This window comes from Peromyscus maniculatus, chromosome 7, assembly GCF_049852395.1.
Source record: "Peromyscus maniculatus bairdii isolate BWxNUB_F1_BW_parent chromosome 7, HU_Pman_BW_mat_3.1, whole genome shotgun sequence".
In the NCBI taxonomy this organism is placed as follows: Eukaryota; Metazoa; Chordata; class Mammalia; order Rodentia; family Cricetidae; genus Peromyscus; species Peromyscus maniculatus.
In genome coordinates, this window is record NC_134858.1 from 39,343,657 (window position 1) to 39,358,376 (window position 14,720).

Genomic DNA, 14,720 nt, shown 5'->3' on the forward strand with positions numbered 1-14,720 from the left:
CAATATCCCAAAGAACCCAAGAGTGCCTGCACCTGAAAACGCATCAGTCTACGAGAAATGACTCCAGGCCATCTTCATTTAGTATTCACATGCACATTATTTTCATTAGTGTGAGGATGTGCATATGTCTGTGTTTATGTTTGTACATATGTATGTGTACAGGTGGATTTGAGATGTCTTCCTTCACTACTCTCCACCATGTGTTTTTGAGGCAGGGGTCTCTTTGATGGGTCTGGGTCTCACTGATGGGCTATACTCCAGGCTAGTAAGCTCTGGCTACTGTTTATCTCTACCTGTACCCCATCCTTAGCACTGGGTTACAGGTGTCATAGCCATACCCAGCTTTTTAGGTGGATGGTAGGGATCCAAACCCAAGTTTTCATGCTTGCAAAGGAAGTCACCCCAGCCCCATGTTATTTTAATCTTGCTTTGTCTAAGTACCAACTATAAAATCTAACTCACTTTTTAAAATTTAAATGGGCATATCAGCTCCATCCTATGCAGTAATGTAAACAAGACTACAAGTTGGATTCACAGCCTATAATGCAATAAAACAAACACGAGACTATTATAAATTTAGAAGGTTCCATCACATTCATTCTAAAATCATTTCAAGTACTAACAGCTGCTCAGGCACAACAATTTGGGATAGGTTGATATTCATACAAAATCCTCCTGGGACCTCATTCTGGGGGAAATTTTGTGGAACAGGAGAAAACTGAGCCCCATGAAGACCTCTAAGGTAGATGTTCAAAAGAGAGGATGAGATGAGCAGAGACACTGTGATCTGTAGTGCTCCCGTCACTCCACTTCCTTCTGCCCGTCCCCCCCTCCCCCCGCCCTGCTCCGCCCTGTCCCCACGTTGGTGAGCAGTCCCACAGTGTTTACTTGGAAGAAAGTCATGCTGGAGCCTCCATGAATGGTGCCGTACTCAATGGCGGTCTGATCAGCCAGGTCATCCACTGATTCAATAGGTACTTCCATGCGCTGCACCGTCAGGAAGGCCGCCAGGTTGGCCGTGTAGGATGAAATGATGATCAGTGTGAATGCCCACCTATGCAGGAAGAGACCAGGAAGGCATCATTGCCAGGGCACTCCCAGGAGCCTTGGGCCCCTGAGCCCAATCAGTCTACGACCTGGGGGAGAAAGCAAGTGTCTCTCTTTGAAAGAGATCTCGGCTCCATGTGGGGAGGGAATGGATGCGGGACACATGATGTCAGGAGATACGAACAGAGTTTGTGAGTGTTGCCTAGGAGATGACAACTGGTTGTGGTCCCCGCCCCCCTTGTTTCTGAAAGGTAATTTCTTGTTGTTATTCAAAAGATGGATAGTCCATGCACACCAGAGTCTGGGGACTCCAGGAGCTGAGCCAGTGAACGAGGGAAGGGCTCTGTGCAGAGCTGGAGCAGGGTCAGCCCCACCCCATCCCCCACCCCCGCCCCTCATGCTCAAGACAGTCTCCAGCTGCCTTTCGCCCTGTGCAGAGTACCTAACATGAGAGACATCCACTACCTCAGCTAATCCCTCTAACTCAGGAAGGCAACCCCACTCTCTCCAACTGGTGCAGGAAAGCAAAGAGAGGCTCTGGGAAGTAGCTTGATAAATACCGACATAGTCACACAGAGCCAGCTCTCCAACCATAACAGCAGAAAGTCTTTAGTGAAGAGGACCTTGTGGAAAGCGTCTTTGGACTGCTGAAAGTTGAAATTGGAAAACACCCTGACAAAGGGCAAGCTGCTTCAGACTTGAAAGAGTGTTCTATTGAGTCGCGAAAATTCATTTGAAATTTGAATAATTCTGCAGTGTGGGCAGCTTCTACGCCAGATAGCAAGTGCATTCACTCTGGTAGGTTCAGCAAGAGTTTCCCATGTGCTCATTAGGCGGTGTCTACACCATTACTGCCTTGTGTGTTAAGGGGCTCAGTCACAGAGCCCAGCACAGATCGGGTGGAGAATCAACAACTCCAAGCCTGTGGCGTCTGAACTCACAAGGCTTTACCCTGTGTGCAGACCCTGTGATGCTAATTCACTGCATTGGTCATGGGACTCAGCAGCAGCTGGTAGCTGCCAGGTAGATGTCTGAGACCAAGAAATTCCATTGTCCCCTTTGTAAGGTTACCAAGAACTCCAGCCGGATGCCTTCCTAGAGACACTCAATAGGACCATCCACCAACTCAATGGACTTTTATATGCTTGACCACCAGGGAGGTGGACTGTTTGTTTGTTTGTTGTTATTATTATGGTCACAATCCACCAAGGAGATATCAAGGAAAGCCCTGGTCTTTTCTGGGCTTCTTTATCTAATGAATGGGGATAACGACACCTGCTGTAAATGAGGTACTATGTCATCTGTGATCAGCAGTCTAGGAATAACTAGATGAATACAAAACTTAGAGAAATGTGGAGAGGCCTCCAGACTGGCTAGGGGATAAAAATCATCTGGCCACCTCCCTGCTGCTTTCTCAAGTAGTGACCTCTAAGTGACAGGCTTCCCTCCCAGTTCAGGACACACTCTCTGCACCCTCCTTTAGCTCTTTACACTGTTGGAGACCGTTTTCCTGTGACCATCCCTAGGGGCAAGCCCGAGTTTGGCAGCAGCCTGATGAGAAGCAGGGTTAATGTTCCCTGAATGTAGACATGGCCTCAGAGTTGTCTGGGAGCTTCTCTCTGGCTCATAGCCACACTCTGGTGCCTGTTCTTTCCTGGGTGGCATGTGGCTATTTAGGGCCATGGTCATGAGGGCAAGGAGTCAGTAAGCTCAAGTAACCCAGTGCAGGCCGAGCTATCTCAAGGAGTTGATGGGTCTGTGCCCTTGTATCAAAGGGCGTTAGCCATTGTAAAGCTGGCACTCTTCTGAGCGATGTGACATGTTCTGTCACTTGCTCTGGCTGGGAGGCCAAAGCAGATCACGGTGGTCCTGTCTTCCAGTCTCCCACTCTCCCAGGGGACTAACTAAACCTTGCTTTTAATATCTAAGAACTCAAGGGGCAGAGAGACATGCTGATAAGGATGGACAATGGGCTAGTAAGAGTCTTTCATGGCAGTTCCTCTTTGTGGCTGAGTTCCCTTCCCAGCATGCCTTGGAACACTGTGACTTAGTCATCTGGGGCTTGCTATTTAGAACAACACCCTGTAGGCTGTGGGCTTCTAAAACTCTCTGGAGGAAGGCTTTCCTTGGGTACCGTAGGGAAGCCAACAGTAGATGAAAAAGGCAAAAAACAATGGCCCAGACACACGGTGGCAAAGACCACCCTTTGGAAGGAAAAATCCATGGAAATGAAATGAACCCCCTCGGGTATTCCTCTTCCAAGGTTCTCTAGACTTCAAGGGAGTTCTGTGACTGCCTCTGCTGAGACAATCTCCTCTCCTTGGAGACACTAAGCCCAATTCTGCCTGTTGATCTACTCAGTGACTTTTCTGCAATACCTGGGAACAGGCAAGCGTCTTACCCAAGTGGCTTAAATCCAGCCTTATTTAGTATTAATTAGGGGCAGCAAAAATTCTAGGTAGAAAAGGGTGTCCTTGTCCCAGCTACCAGCCCCAGCTCTAGAAGCAACTCTGGTCCCCACATCTAGACCAACTGTGTGACTCAGGTACCAGTAATCAATGGTGGGAATACCTCATCTCCTTTCCCTCTGGCTTAAACAGGTTGAGGAGGAGGCGGGGGACCCAGGCTGGAGGTTCCAGAAGCTGCGGCTGTCAAACCTATTACAGCTTGCCGAGAGAGGACCCGATACTTGTATCTTGCAAATTTGCCTCATTCGGCTGCATACGTTCTTCATTTCCCCCACAAGAGTCTAATACAAACGACTGGTTTGTATATAGATGCTGCAGGTTTTCAAAGAGCTTTCCTAAGGTTCAATCATTTGCCCTTCTGAGAATCTAAGAGTTTGCCCATATCTCTTGAGAGAGACAGGCCAACCCAGCAGAGTCAGGAACAAGTACAGAGCCTGAGAACGAACAGAGAAGGGACCATCTTCTTCAGGGACTTTTCCTGCAGGGTCCTATTTGCATAAATCTGCATATGCTTTCTCTTGGCCCAGCTACTCAATCTCAGTCATTTTTCAGGTCAAAAGGCCTTTTTTTTTCTTTCTTTTTTTTGCTAGGGACCATCAAAGCTATTTCCTTTGTTCTTTTTCCTTCTCAGTCTTGGCTCTTCTCTGTACCCAGACCCCAGAAGCAGGGCTAAGTGCTAGGAGAGAGTAAATAGTACTGGGCTTCATCACCTTGTCCCCTCCCTCCTGCATCACATTGCCCACCACCTGGATCCTTGCTAGGGTCTGTCTGGCAAGGCAGATCTTCCTGGTTGCTCCCCTTGCCATCAGAAAGGGTGGGTCTGTTTGGAACCCATCTCTAGCCTCTATTTCAGTCGAGTCCCCTAGCCCTGGGTCTGCCGGGGGGGGGCGGGGGGGGGGGGCTTACCAGACGCCACTGACACAGCGGGTCGACAAGGCGCGAGGGGCGATGGTAGAGCCTTGCTGCATGAAGCCTCCGACCGGAAACCAGAGGCTGTTGCCTAGGGAGTACTGGTTGACCAGGAGGTTACACCGGCCCTGCGCACAAGGATGTGGGCTGTACCACTCATAGGGAGTTAACCTGCAGGAGAGAAGACCACATTCCATTGGTGAGGAGGGTAGACGTGGGCTGCTGGGGAGGGGCACAGGTCATACTCCTGGCTGCACCTGTATGATGGGGTCAGCTACTTCCCTTCGCTGTACTTGGATTCTTGGATTTCTTTCTCCTGTGGAAGGGGGGTGGGGGAGGCTGGACCAGGTTGGTGCTTCTCCAACTCTTCATTCAATCGTTCAAATAAATACTTTTCTCCCCTAAGTAAACTCAGATGCCCAACTCCAGTATTCAAAATGACTCAAAGTGGTGCCTTTGACAGATAGTTGGGAGCATCAGGGTAGGTACCCTGGAAGGGTCCTTGCTCTTTCATGGTGAATTCCTGAGGAGACCAGGGAAAGACCTCAATGTCCCATAGGGCTATGATTTAAAAATCCCTTACCCTACCTAGTTATATAATTCTCAAACCTTGGGCTACATCAGAATTGCCAGGAAGGCTTAGTTTTTTGTTTGTTTGTTTGTTTGTTTGTGTTTGTTTTTTTTAAAGGCCCTGCCCAATAAGCCTGTGAATTGTATGAGGGCGAAGACCCTGTAAGGTCCTGAGTGATGTGCATGGCACCAGTTCAGCATCCACAGTGAGAGTCACTGACTCCTGCTTCGCAGAGGAAGTTTCCTAGATCCCAGCCTTAGAGATGCAGAGGTACAAGGATCAGGAGATTGAAATATTAGCACCCCCCCTGCTGTGAGGTAGCTCTGATGATGAGCTGGCTTGGGGATGACTGCCTGCAGTTTCGTTTTCCTGTTCTGAAATCTCACCCAGAAGTACAACATACGAGAGAAAGGAAGTACAACCTGTCTGAATGAAGAGGCTTTGGGGCTTTAGAGTTCTCAATGCCCACGTGTGTCTGACAGCTCCCAGGAGCCTTTGCACTCCGTGGAACCCATGTGCAAACCACTGCCTTAGAGCAGAATAGCCCAGATTTGCATAGCACACAAATATACAGTCTCACGATTAGCCCTTTAATACTTTTTCTATTTTCATTCTTTGAAACGGGTTCTCACTCTAGCCCAGGCTGGCCTGGAACTCACTATATAGCCCAGGTTAGCCTCCAGCTCATGGCAGTCCATCTGCCTCTGCCTCCTTCTACGATGGACTAACATTTTCTCATGTTGTCGTTTTTTGCTAATGCCAGATTTGGGATGGTGCGTGGGTGTGGTGACCACAGAGGAGGGTGCAGAGCTCATCAGGGCAGCTTTAGGTGAGTCAGGCTTGTGAGGACAAAACATGAACCGTAACGAAGCCCTAAGACCCTTTCCGGTGCCTTAGAGGTGACTTGAGAGCTGTGCCGGGCTCCACCAGAACCAACTGTCCACGCATACAGGCTCAGCCACGGGGGGCCAAAGAGAACCGTGGGAGCCAGCCACAGAGCCTGGATCTCACAGACAGCTCCCTAAACCCAGCAGCAGACAGCACTGTGAAGTGGAGAGCGGACGTGTCAGACAGCGTGCGAGCTCCCGCGCCTCGCCAGCTGTCACTGACAACAGATACTTCACAGTGGCGGGGCCGCCGATGGGGCCAGGAGGGGTGGGCGGCCTACGAGGAGCAAACTCGAGTGCCTTTGAAGACGACTAGGTGGTTACAAAGGCCATTTGCTGTTGTTGGGCTGGATCTTGTGGGTCCTGGGTGAGTTTCTTGGTTTGGGCTTTGGTCACTATGAGACGAGGCACACGGGGGACCTGCAAGGGCTCAGTACATTCCCGTTGCCTCCCCTAAGTGGAAAGAGCATGGGCTCCCCAGTGCATAGGAGGGACCCAGCCTTGGGAAGTCCCCCCTCACAGTGACAGAGCACGGGCCAGAGGATCATCTGGCCCCAGTGCTGTGGCCCGGAGACAAAGAGAAGTCACATGCAACAACGTCTCTGTCAGGTTTCTAGCTCAGTCTGAGCTATTCTCTGGCCCCACACAAGAGTCAGCTATGGTGAGCTGAGGGTTGAGGGTTGAGGTAGGGATTTGAGTGGGTAGAAGGTGAACTGTCCTGAAGCCCAGGCTACCCTTAGCTCAGGGGCAAACAACTCCCTCTATGTACATTCTTGGGGATTTTCAGCCTGGGGAGACCCTGGAGTTCTTCGATACGGCCAGAAACAGTGCCTGACTTCTGGGGACAAGGGAAAGCTAGGCTCTCTAGCCCCGATCCTGACCATTTCTCCCAATCTAACACACACACAAATGCTCCCTCTCGTTGCCTGCTACCCTCTGTGGTTCTTGTTCAAGGAGACAGATGTGTTTTCAGAGGCAGAGCCAGCCTCTGCAGAGGCGGCGTTCTCCTTGGCCTGTGTCACTGTGGCCTCTGGTTACCCCCCCCCCCCTTCCTCACCCTCTCTGTCTGGATTTGCAGGCTCCATTTCTTGTCTTTCAGCACTTTATGGCAGATTCTGGCAAAGACAGATGCCACAGTAGCCAAATGCCCCGTGCTTAATTAGAGTCATCTTCCTGTTACCCCCTCCCTCCCCTCTCTTTCCTAAGTCGCCTACCCAAGTTGGGGGGTTGGCTAGGAGGATGCAGGAGGCCAGAATACAGAAGCAAATCCAGACGAGCAAACCTGTCTGCACTGCACATGGTAGGAAACACATGCATGGACAGATGGATGGGTAGTGTGAGGTTGACAGCTGGGCAGAGAGCATTTCAGGCCCCCGGTCCCTCTCTCAGCTCTATTTGGCACCAAGGTCTTCTAAACCATCCTCTCCTCCTCCCACCCCCGCCCCATGCAGTTCCCAGAGAGGACACGAGGTGGCGGTGTGAGGACAGGGAAGGGAAGGGAAGGGAAGAGTACCGAGCCACCAGGAAGAGGACACAGCTGACGGCCAGATAAGCTAGAAGCATGAAGAGCCATACTCCTGGAGAAAAGGGGTCCAGAAAGGAGAAATAGCCCGGTCTGCGTCCCTGAAAATGGAGATGAAAATAAGTTTCACTATACACAGTCAGTCAAAACGGCTTTGGACAGGGCAGGGCATGAGCACCGGTTTAGGCCAACACTCTTTGGTTTCCGGGCTCTGGGTGATTCTGACACCAGGGAGGATAGTGGAGCAGGGACTGTCCTCGAACACTGGGTCTCTCAGATGAAACTAAATAGCAGTGAGGGCATGTCTCTTCCTGGGATGAGGGGGCTGCTGTACTGAGCAAATCTGCCAGCCCTTGACGCCTCTGACGCACTGCCAAGCATTCTCGGGGTGGTGCGGATGAGCTGAGGAGAACCTCTGAGTTGTTGCTGCTGTGCCAGGGTCTTCCCTGAGCACCCCACTTTAACGTCTGCATCTTTCTCCCGAGCCTGCGAATGCAGCAGGCGTCCTTGCCTTTTTACTCTGTACAGTGTTCTCACGGACAGTGGGAACACGTGTGTAAATTTTAACACAGTCCCGTGGGTTCATTTAACGAGTGAAGAAATCAAAGTCCAAGGGATGCATGCACCCCAAGTCATACAGCGGTAAGTGGAAGGCTTAGAGATGCGTCTTCTAACTCAAAGTCACTGTCATGTCCCCTTACACCATGATACACTACTCCAGAGGTTGGATCCAGGAAGGCTAACCGATGCCAAGTTCCCACCATGTCTCACAAGAAAGCAGAATAGAACATGAAAGACAGTGTCACGGTGTCTGCTACATGTTCAGCTCCGTGGTCCTGGGCAAGTCCCCAATCCTGTCTGGCCTCAGCTAGAGCTGGGCCAGATCAGACCCGCTCTCCAAAGGCCCATGAACCACATGAAGCCACAGGCTTGCTTCATTATCCTACGGGTTTCATTTTATACTAGTTGTCAGCATTAAAGCATGAGCAGAGCTCACACATACACACATACACACACACACACACACACACACACACACACACACACACACACACACACACACACACCCCTAATGTTCCTAGCTTTCTAAAGGAAATAAACACCCTAGATCAGTGGTTCTCATCTTGTGGGTTGCAACCCCTTCCAGGGTTGACCGGCCCTTTCATAGGGGTCACCTAAAATCATCGGGAAATACAGATATTTACGAGTCATAACAGTAGCAAAATTACAGTTATGAAGCAGCAATGAAATAATTGTAAGGTTGAGGTTCACTGCGACATGAGGAGCTGTATTAAAGGGTCTCAGCCTTAGGAAGGTTGCGAACCACTGGTCTAGATGATCTGACGGCACGGGAGCTGAGCAGCGGCTGCTGCTGCAGATGGAGTGTGCCCTTTCCAACCCCATTCCCGTGTCAGCTCTGCTTCTTCCATTTACTACGAAACCGCTGGGCCAGATGCTGTCTAGGGGCCATTCAAAATAGAAATGCTGTGATTGTCTGATCTCGGGAATCCAGGAAGTCTGGGGATGGAAGTAGAAGTCAGTATTACCTTCAGCCGTTCTATGAAGAGTTCTGCTTTCACACTTAAGAGTCGATCAGTCATAATACCACCTATTATCTGTGCCCAGCATCCAGGTATATCATAGTTACTTGGGGGCCCCAGGAAAACAAATGAAAAATACCTGTGTCAATACTGGCTAAACTCAACCAGGTCTCTGAGTCGGCACTAGTCACAGGAAGCTAAGCAGCTCCCAGTAACAGTGTCTGCCCCCACAGCCTTCTGTGTGGCAGCAAGAGAGGCAGTTCTGAGTGATCCCATGGTGCCTGCATAGCCCTATTCCCTGGTGACATCAGCTTTTCGGGGTGGCTTCTCATTCCCTCTCAGATAGCCAGGAGGGACATCCTCAATTCCCCCAGGGGAGAATTTTACTTTCCGCTGGGGGACTACGTCACAAAGAGGATGCCAATGGCTCACCACCTGCTAGCACACAGAATACTTGATCAGGCTGATTGGGACAATGAGCCTGTATCGGGGCAATGGCCAGTAACTGAGGGAAGGGAGCTGGAGGGAGGAGGGCAGGATAGAGACCAGACCATGTGAGTGTGTTTGGTCTCATCATTACATAAATCCTCTAATAAGAAACAAGGGGTTCAGGGGCAGCAGAATCTGGGTCCCTGGCTGCTTATTCCAGCGACTGTCTTCTGAGCAGCCAGTGGCAGATGCAGAAAGACACAGAGCGTGAAGAAGCCACGGAGATGATGAAGGGCTCCAAAGGGACCAGCTCACCTCTACTTCTACTGCAGCAATCGCTAGCTTGGTCTGCTCTCAGGGTCCCTCTTGATGCCAGGCTGCCTCTGGATAAAAGTATGTGAATTCTATGTGACACGTCAGGACTGTTTCACTCTGTGTCTTTCAACAGAGAGACAGCCAGGAGAGGAGGAAAAAAAAATCTTTTATTGCTGCTTTCTGAATCTGAAGCCCCATTAGATGCCCCATGCTAGAAATCTATACCTGATTCTATCACAAGGAGTGAACCCGAGGAAGACAGTAGCACTATTTAAAGCTGCCATATTCGGTTAGGGGCAATAAGAAATGATGCACAGCCATGAGAAAAACTCCCAGAGACTTGGGTTATAAGACGTAGGACATTCCACAAACAAACAAGATGGCCTCACTAGAAAGCTATCAGTCACAGTGGCAGGACAATGCCCGATTCCACCAATGATTGACTGACACCAGCCAGAAGAGCAGGGCCTGGGCACTCATTTGAGGTCTGGGTCTGGGTTTAGCCTGAGCCACACTGTTGAAATGACAGCAGAAGAGGTATGTTCCTTGCAAAATTCCAACCACTTTCCCAACCACTTTTTGCTTTCTTCCAAAGGAACACCCTAGTGCCCGGGACTTGGAGCAAATAAATCATGGTCACAGGCCATAGGCATTTCTTCTGAATATCAGCTTTTTCTGAACCCAAAGGATGGGTGATGGTGACAGCTCTCCTTCCGAAAGACTCGGGACTTCACTGTGTTCTCTTGATTTCAATCTCCAATGTTCCATGCTGACAGATGGAAGAACGGAGACCCAGGGAAGCTAAATGCCTTACTCAAATCACTGGTGATGGCTTCAATTTCCCTGGTACTCACTCATCAAGCTGTGCCACCGGCATGCTGTACTACTCCATTCTCATGGCAGCTGTACCAAGTCTTGTTCAACTCTTTAATTTTTGCAACTCGCTCCAATAAACTCCCTAATTAATCCCAGGCCTTCTACCCAATGCCAAGAGAATCCCGATTTACTCAATCCTACCCATTTAAAATACTCATAAATGTTATTTATCTACCCTCATCATCATTTATTGTGACTCTGTTGTTTTATAGGCATTTGTATTGATTTATACAATCAATATAACTGCTGACTGCAAGTGAGGTCAGTTCCTTTTGGTGAATGCAACCATTCTGGATGTAGATAAGTGGTGCTTTACATATCTATCTCTCTACATAGCCGTAGCCATAGATCTGTGCCTCAGAGGTCAAGGACAGGCCAAGTCCCACTGATGGGATTGAAAATTAGAAGCAGTTGCTTTGGCTTTTGGATGCGCTTCAATCAGACCCCACTGGAGTTTGCATCTTTGGTGCTCTCTGGTGATGAGAGCGCCCTAAAGGATTGGTCATCAACTAGCCCACGGTCCTGGTTTGTGGAGGTTGTTTGAATCGCATCGTGGAAATGGATCTTCCCATGTGACTATGTCAATACTTCCTTTTATTTTGAAACAACTGTTAGTTCACTAAGATGTCTATGTGTTGGAAAGTGACATTATAGAAAGAAAGCTCTCTCCTTCCCAAAGTCTGGAGCCAAATGCAGGAGGACACCAGAGCCTGATAATGCGGGATGAGAGGTAAATGAAAATGCCAACTCTGGAGCCAGACCACCAGGGTTTATACTGGTGTTCTAGCTAGTTACAAGCTCAACAATGTTGGGCAAACTACTAAACCTCTGGGTTTCTGCTTACTCCTGGTAACTTGGGAGTAACAATTAATTTGACTTTGTAGGGTTGACTTGAGGACTAAAGATATGGTAAGCTGTGTGTGTATGTGTGTGTGTGTGTGTGTCCCACACTTTTCTCTATCAAATGGAATGAAAGGAAAGATGGTGTATGACAGAAGAGGGGACTTCCTTTTACACTGATACCTTTCCCTCTTCCCAGTGGGCCAGAAATACTACTTTCTGTCCTATGATGACACAGGATGAAGACGTTTGAGGGAGAAGGCCATCTGGCCTCAGCCCCTTTCCCTAATCCTCCAAGGTCCTGTGGGTTCTAGCACGTGAATCAGAAGGGCTCTGCAGGGAAGCAGCTGCGAGAGCGACCCAGCCTTCCTCCTGAGAGGACGACCCAGCCTTCCTCCTGAGAGGACACATCTTCGACACCAGTGGTTCTACTTGTTGTGGTGCTTGCTTTGTTTTGCTGAGACATGTAGCCGAGGCTGGACCTGAACTCACGGTGTAGCTCAGGCTGACTTCAAACTTATGATCCTCTTGTCTCTGCCTCTTGAGTGCTGGGATTCCAGCCACGCGTCACTATGCCTGCCTCTGGTTCCCATCCTGAGAACTCTGTTCTACCTCAGCTTTCCCAAGGAAGTGTCCTAAGGAACGGAGCAGGCATGTGGCAGCTGCTCTTGGATCTGTGGAAGGGCAGTGTGCCTCACCGCCATTTCCTTACACATCACACTAGTGACATCAACGCTCCTCCTTCCCTGTGTCCCATCTCTCCAACACGTCACCGGCAAAGGATTATCATGTCCCCATGTGCTTTTGAGTGTCTATGGAACTACATGGCAGTTTACAGAGAAGTTTCTTGTTAGACAGTCAACTGCCAGGAATGGTCAGTGGTCAGTAAAGCATCTTCTAGGGTTGAAAAGGGAAGGAAGTTGTTTGTTTGTTACTCAGCCTGGGGGAGGCAGAGGAAGTTACATATGATTGTAAAAGCTCATGTGGTTAATCTGCAGCATGTGTCTTGTATAGTGAGGCTTAGTGTACACTCCACCTTTGAGCCCAGGAGGATAAGGTAAGTAAGCAGCACCCCCACTCCATACAAAACACCTAGATAGTTGGTTGCTGAAGTATCTCACACTCTAGCATGTCTCTATTCTTACTTCACTGCTTGGAGATCGGGCTTGGGGACACCCAAGTTCCCATCTTAGCATTAACCTCAACTCACTGAGTGGTCAGTCCTAGGCAACCACTCACCATCTCTGGGTATCTTTTTTTTCCCTTCCATAAAAGCAAATCCACACCATGATCCACATGAAGGGTGAACATGACCACTAGTAAAACAATACCGATATGACAGCCTGAGCTGCTTGAGGGAGATGTACTCAGTATACAGCCAATTAAGATGCCTATCTCTTCAGGAGTCCATATTTCTATTGATGGGTTATGCTCTCAAATTATTCACCTTTAGGGAGACTTGGACATGATTCATTTTTGACCTCCAGAGAACAGAATATTAAGCTACAAGTGACTCACTGGCTGGCTTAGCACTGTTTCCCATGTTCCTAGAGAGCCTTTCTGAGATGAAATGGATCATCCTGGAAAACAGATAATGCACCCAGCAAATGCCAGGCATTAACTTGCTGTTGGCATTCGTTTCTCTCTCACTTTTTAATCACTGCCTGTCTTAGTTACTGTTCTGTTGCTGTGAAGAGATACCACGACCAAGGTAACTCTTGTAAAAGAAAGCATTTAGTTGGAGGCTTGAATACAGCTTCAGAGGGTTAGTCCATGATCATCATGTTGGGGAGCATGGCGGCATGCAGTAAGCCATGGTGCTGGAACAGTAGCTAAGAGCTTTGTATCCTGATCTACAAATAGCAGGAAGAGAGAGAGAGACAGACACACACACACACACACACACACACACACACACACACACACACACACAGAGAGACAGAGACAGAGACAGAGACACACAGAGAGAGACAGAGATAGAGACAATGCCTGTTCTGGGCTTTTGAAACCTCAGACCAACCTCCCTTGACAGATCTCCTCCAACAAGGTCGTAACCCCTAATCCTTCCCAAACAGTTCTACTAACTGAGGACCCAATCATTCAAACATATCAGCCATTCTCATTCAAACCACCACAAATCTGATTACTTCTCTCTCTCTCTCTCTCTCTCTCTCTCTCTCTCTCTCTCTCTCTCTCATTTTTTTTTGAGAGAAAAGACTCTAACTAAGAGCAAAGGAAAGAAGAAGAACAGACCTTGGAGCTTCCCTCCTTGTTCATCTAAGGTGGAGGACAGGAGGATAGAGGAAATGGTCGTCTTTTCTAGGGCGTCTCAGGCACTCAGGCTGGCTGGAGACCTTCTGTGGCATCACGGATTTCACAGATTGAGTCCTCAGATAGGAAAGGACCTTGAAAGACATCTAACTAATGCATGTCCTTGACAGTGGGAGGACTATACATACTATAGCGTGAGACAAGTAATAGAAAGTACTTGGAACCTGGAGACAAGAAACCTGGCTCCAGTGCCCGCTGTAGCACTATGACCAGGCATACAGGCTTTCAGCCTCCTGCTCTACGCATTAAGGATCATCCCACCTATTCCTTGGTACGGCTGCTCTCCACCAGAGCCTGTGCGGCAGCGTCTCATAAACCAAGAGCTGTGCGTCAACATGCTATATCTTAGACATCAATCCAACCTTCCTGAAGATGCCAACATGAAATTATTTAAATGAGATTTGCCCATTTGGGGGTTAAGTGGACCAAATGTTGAATCCCAGGTTCTGGCACATTCCAATAATACCTAGCTACAACAGATAGGGAGTGCTCGAGGGATACAAACTTACTTTAATATTAGTCTAAGCAAAAACATCATGAGGCAAATTGTTGCAGCAGGAGGAAAAAGACAGAACACCACAAGATATACTCCGTCAAATATGGTTTTTTTCCCCGGGCTTTTCTTTCCTCTATTCACACATAGTTGGGAACTCACAGTGTGGATTAATTCCTTAAAGCTCTTGAAAACAAAATCCCCTTGGAGATAGGCTGCTAGACTAAACATTGAACTTCTCATTAAAAAGAAATGAGTTCATTTGCCAGGGGACTCATAAGTCTTGAAGGCCACCTCAGATTCTAGGGGCCCAGCCATGTGTGTGTGGCTTAGAATCACATCTGGTCCCAGGCAAGGAAGGGTCCTGGTGCTTTCTCAGGTGGATGCAGTGATGGCGACCGTGATTATGACTCTCTATCAGCAACTGGACTGGATTTGGAATCCCCTGAGGAGACACACCTCTGCAAATGCCGGTGAAGACATTTCTGGAG

The 14,720-nt window shown here is 48.9% G+C and overlaps 1 protein-coding gene across 3 annotated transcripts in view; it reads right to left on the minus strand.

The window, feature by feature from the left end:
* Positions 1–14,720, minus strand: part of Grik4 (glutamate ionotropic receptor kainate type subunit 4) — a 433,513-nt gene that overhangs the window by 22,034 nt on the left and 396,759 nt on the right. For all 3 annotated transcript variants that reach the window (XR_013052718.1, XM_076576064.1, XM_076576063.1), the window contains 3 exons: positions 7,396–7,505; positions 4,422–4,595; positions 889–1,054 (listed from right to left, as the gene is read on the minus strand). Coding sequence is in view for 2 of the 3 variants with exons in the window: in XM_076576064.1 (XP_076432179.1) it covers positions 889–1,054; positions 4,422–4,595; positions 7,396–7,505 (450 nt within the window). In the remaining variant the exon portion in view is untranslated. The remainder of the gene's footprint in view (positions 1–888; positions 1,055–4,421; positions 4,596–7,395; positions 7,506–14,720) is intronic.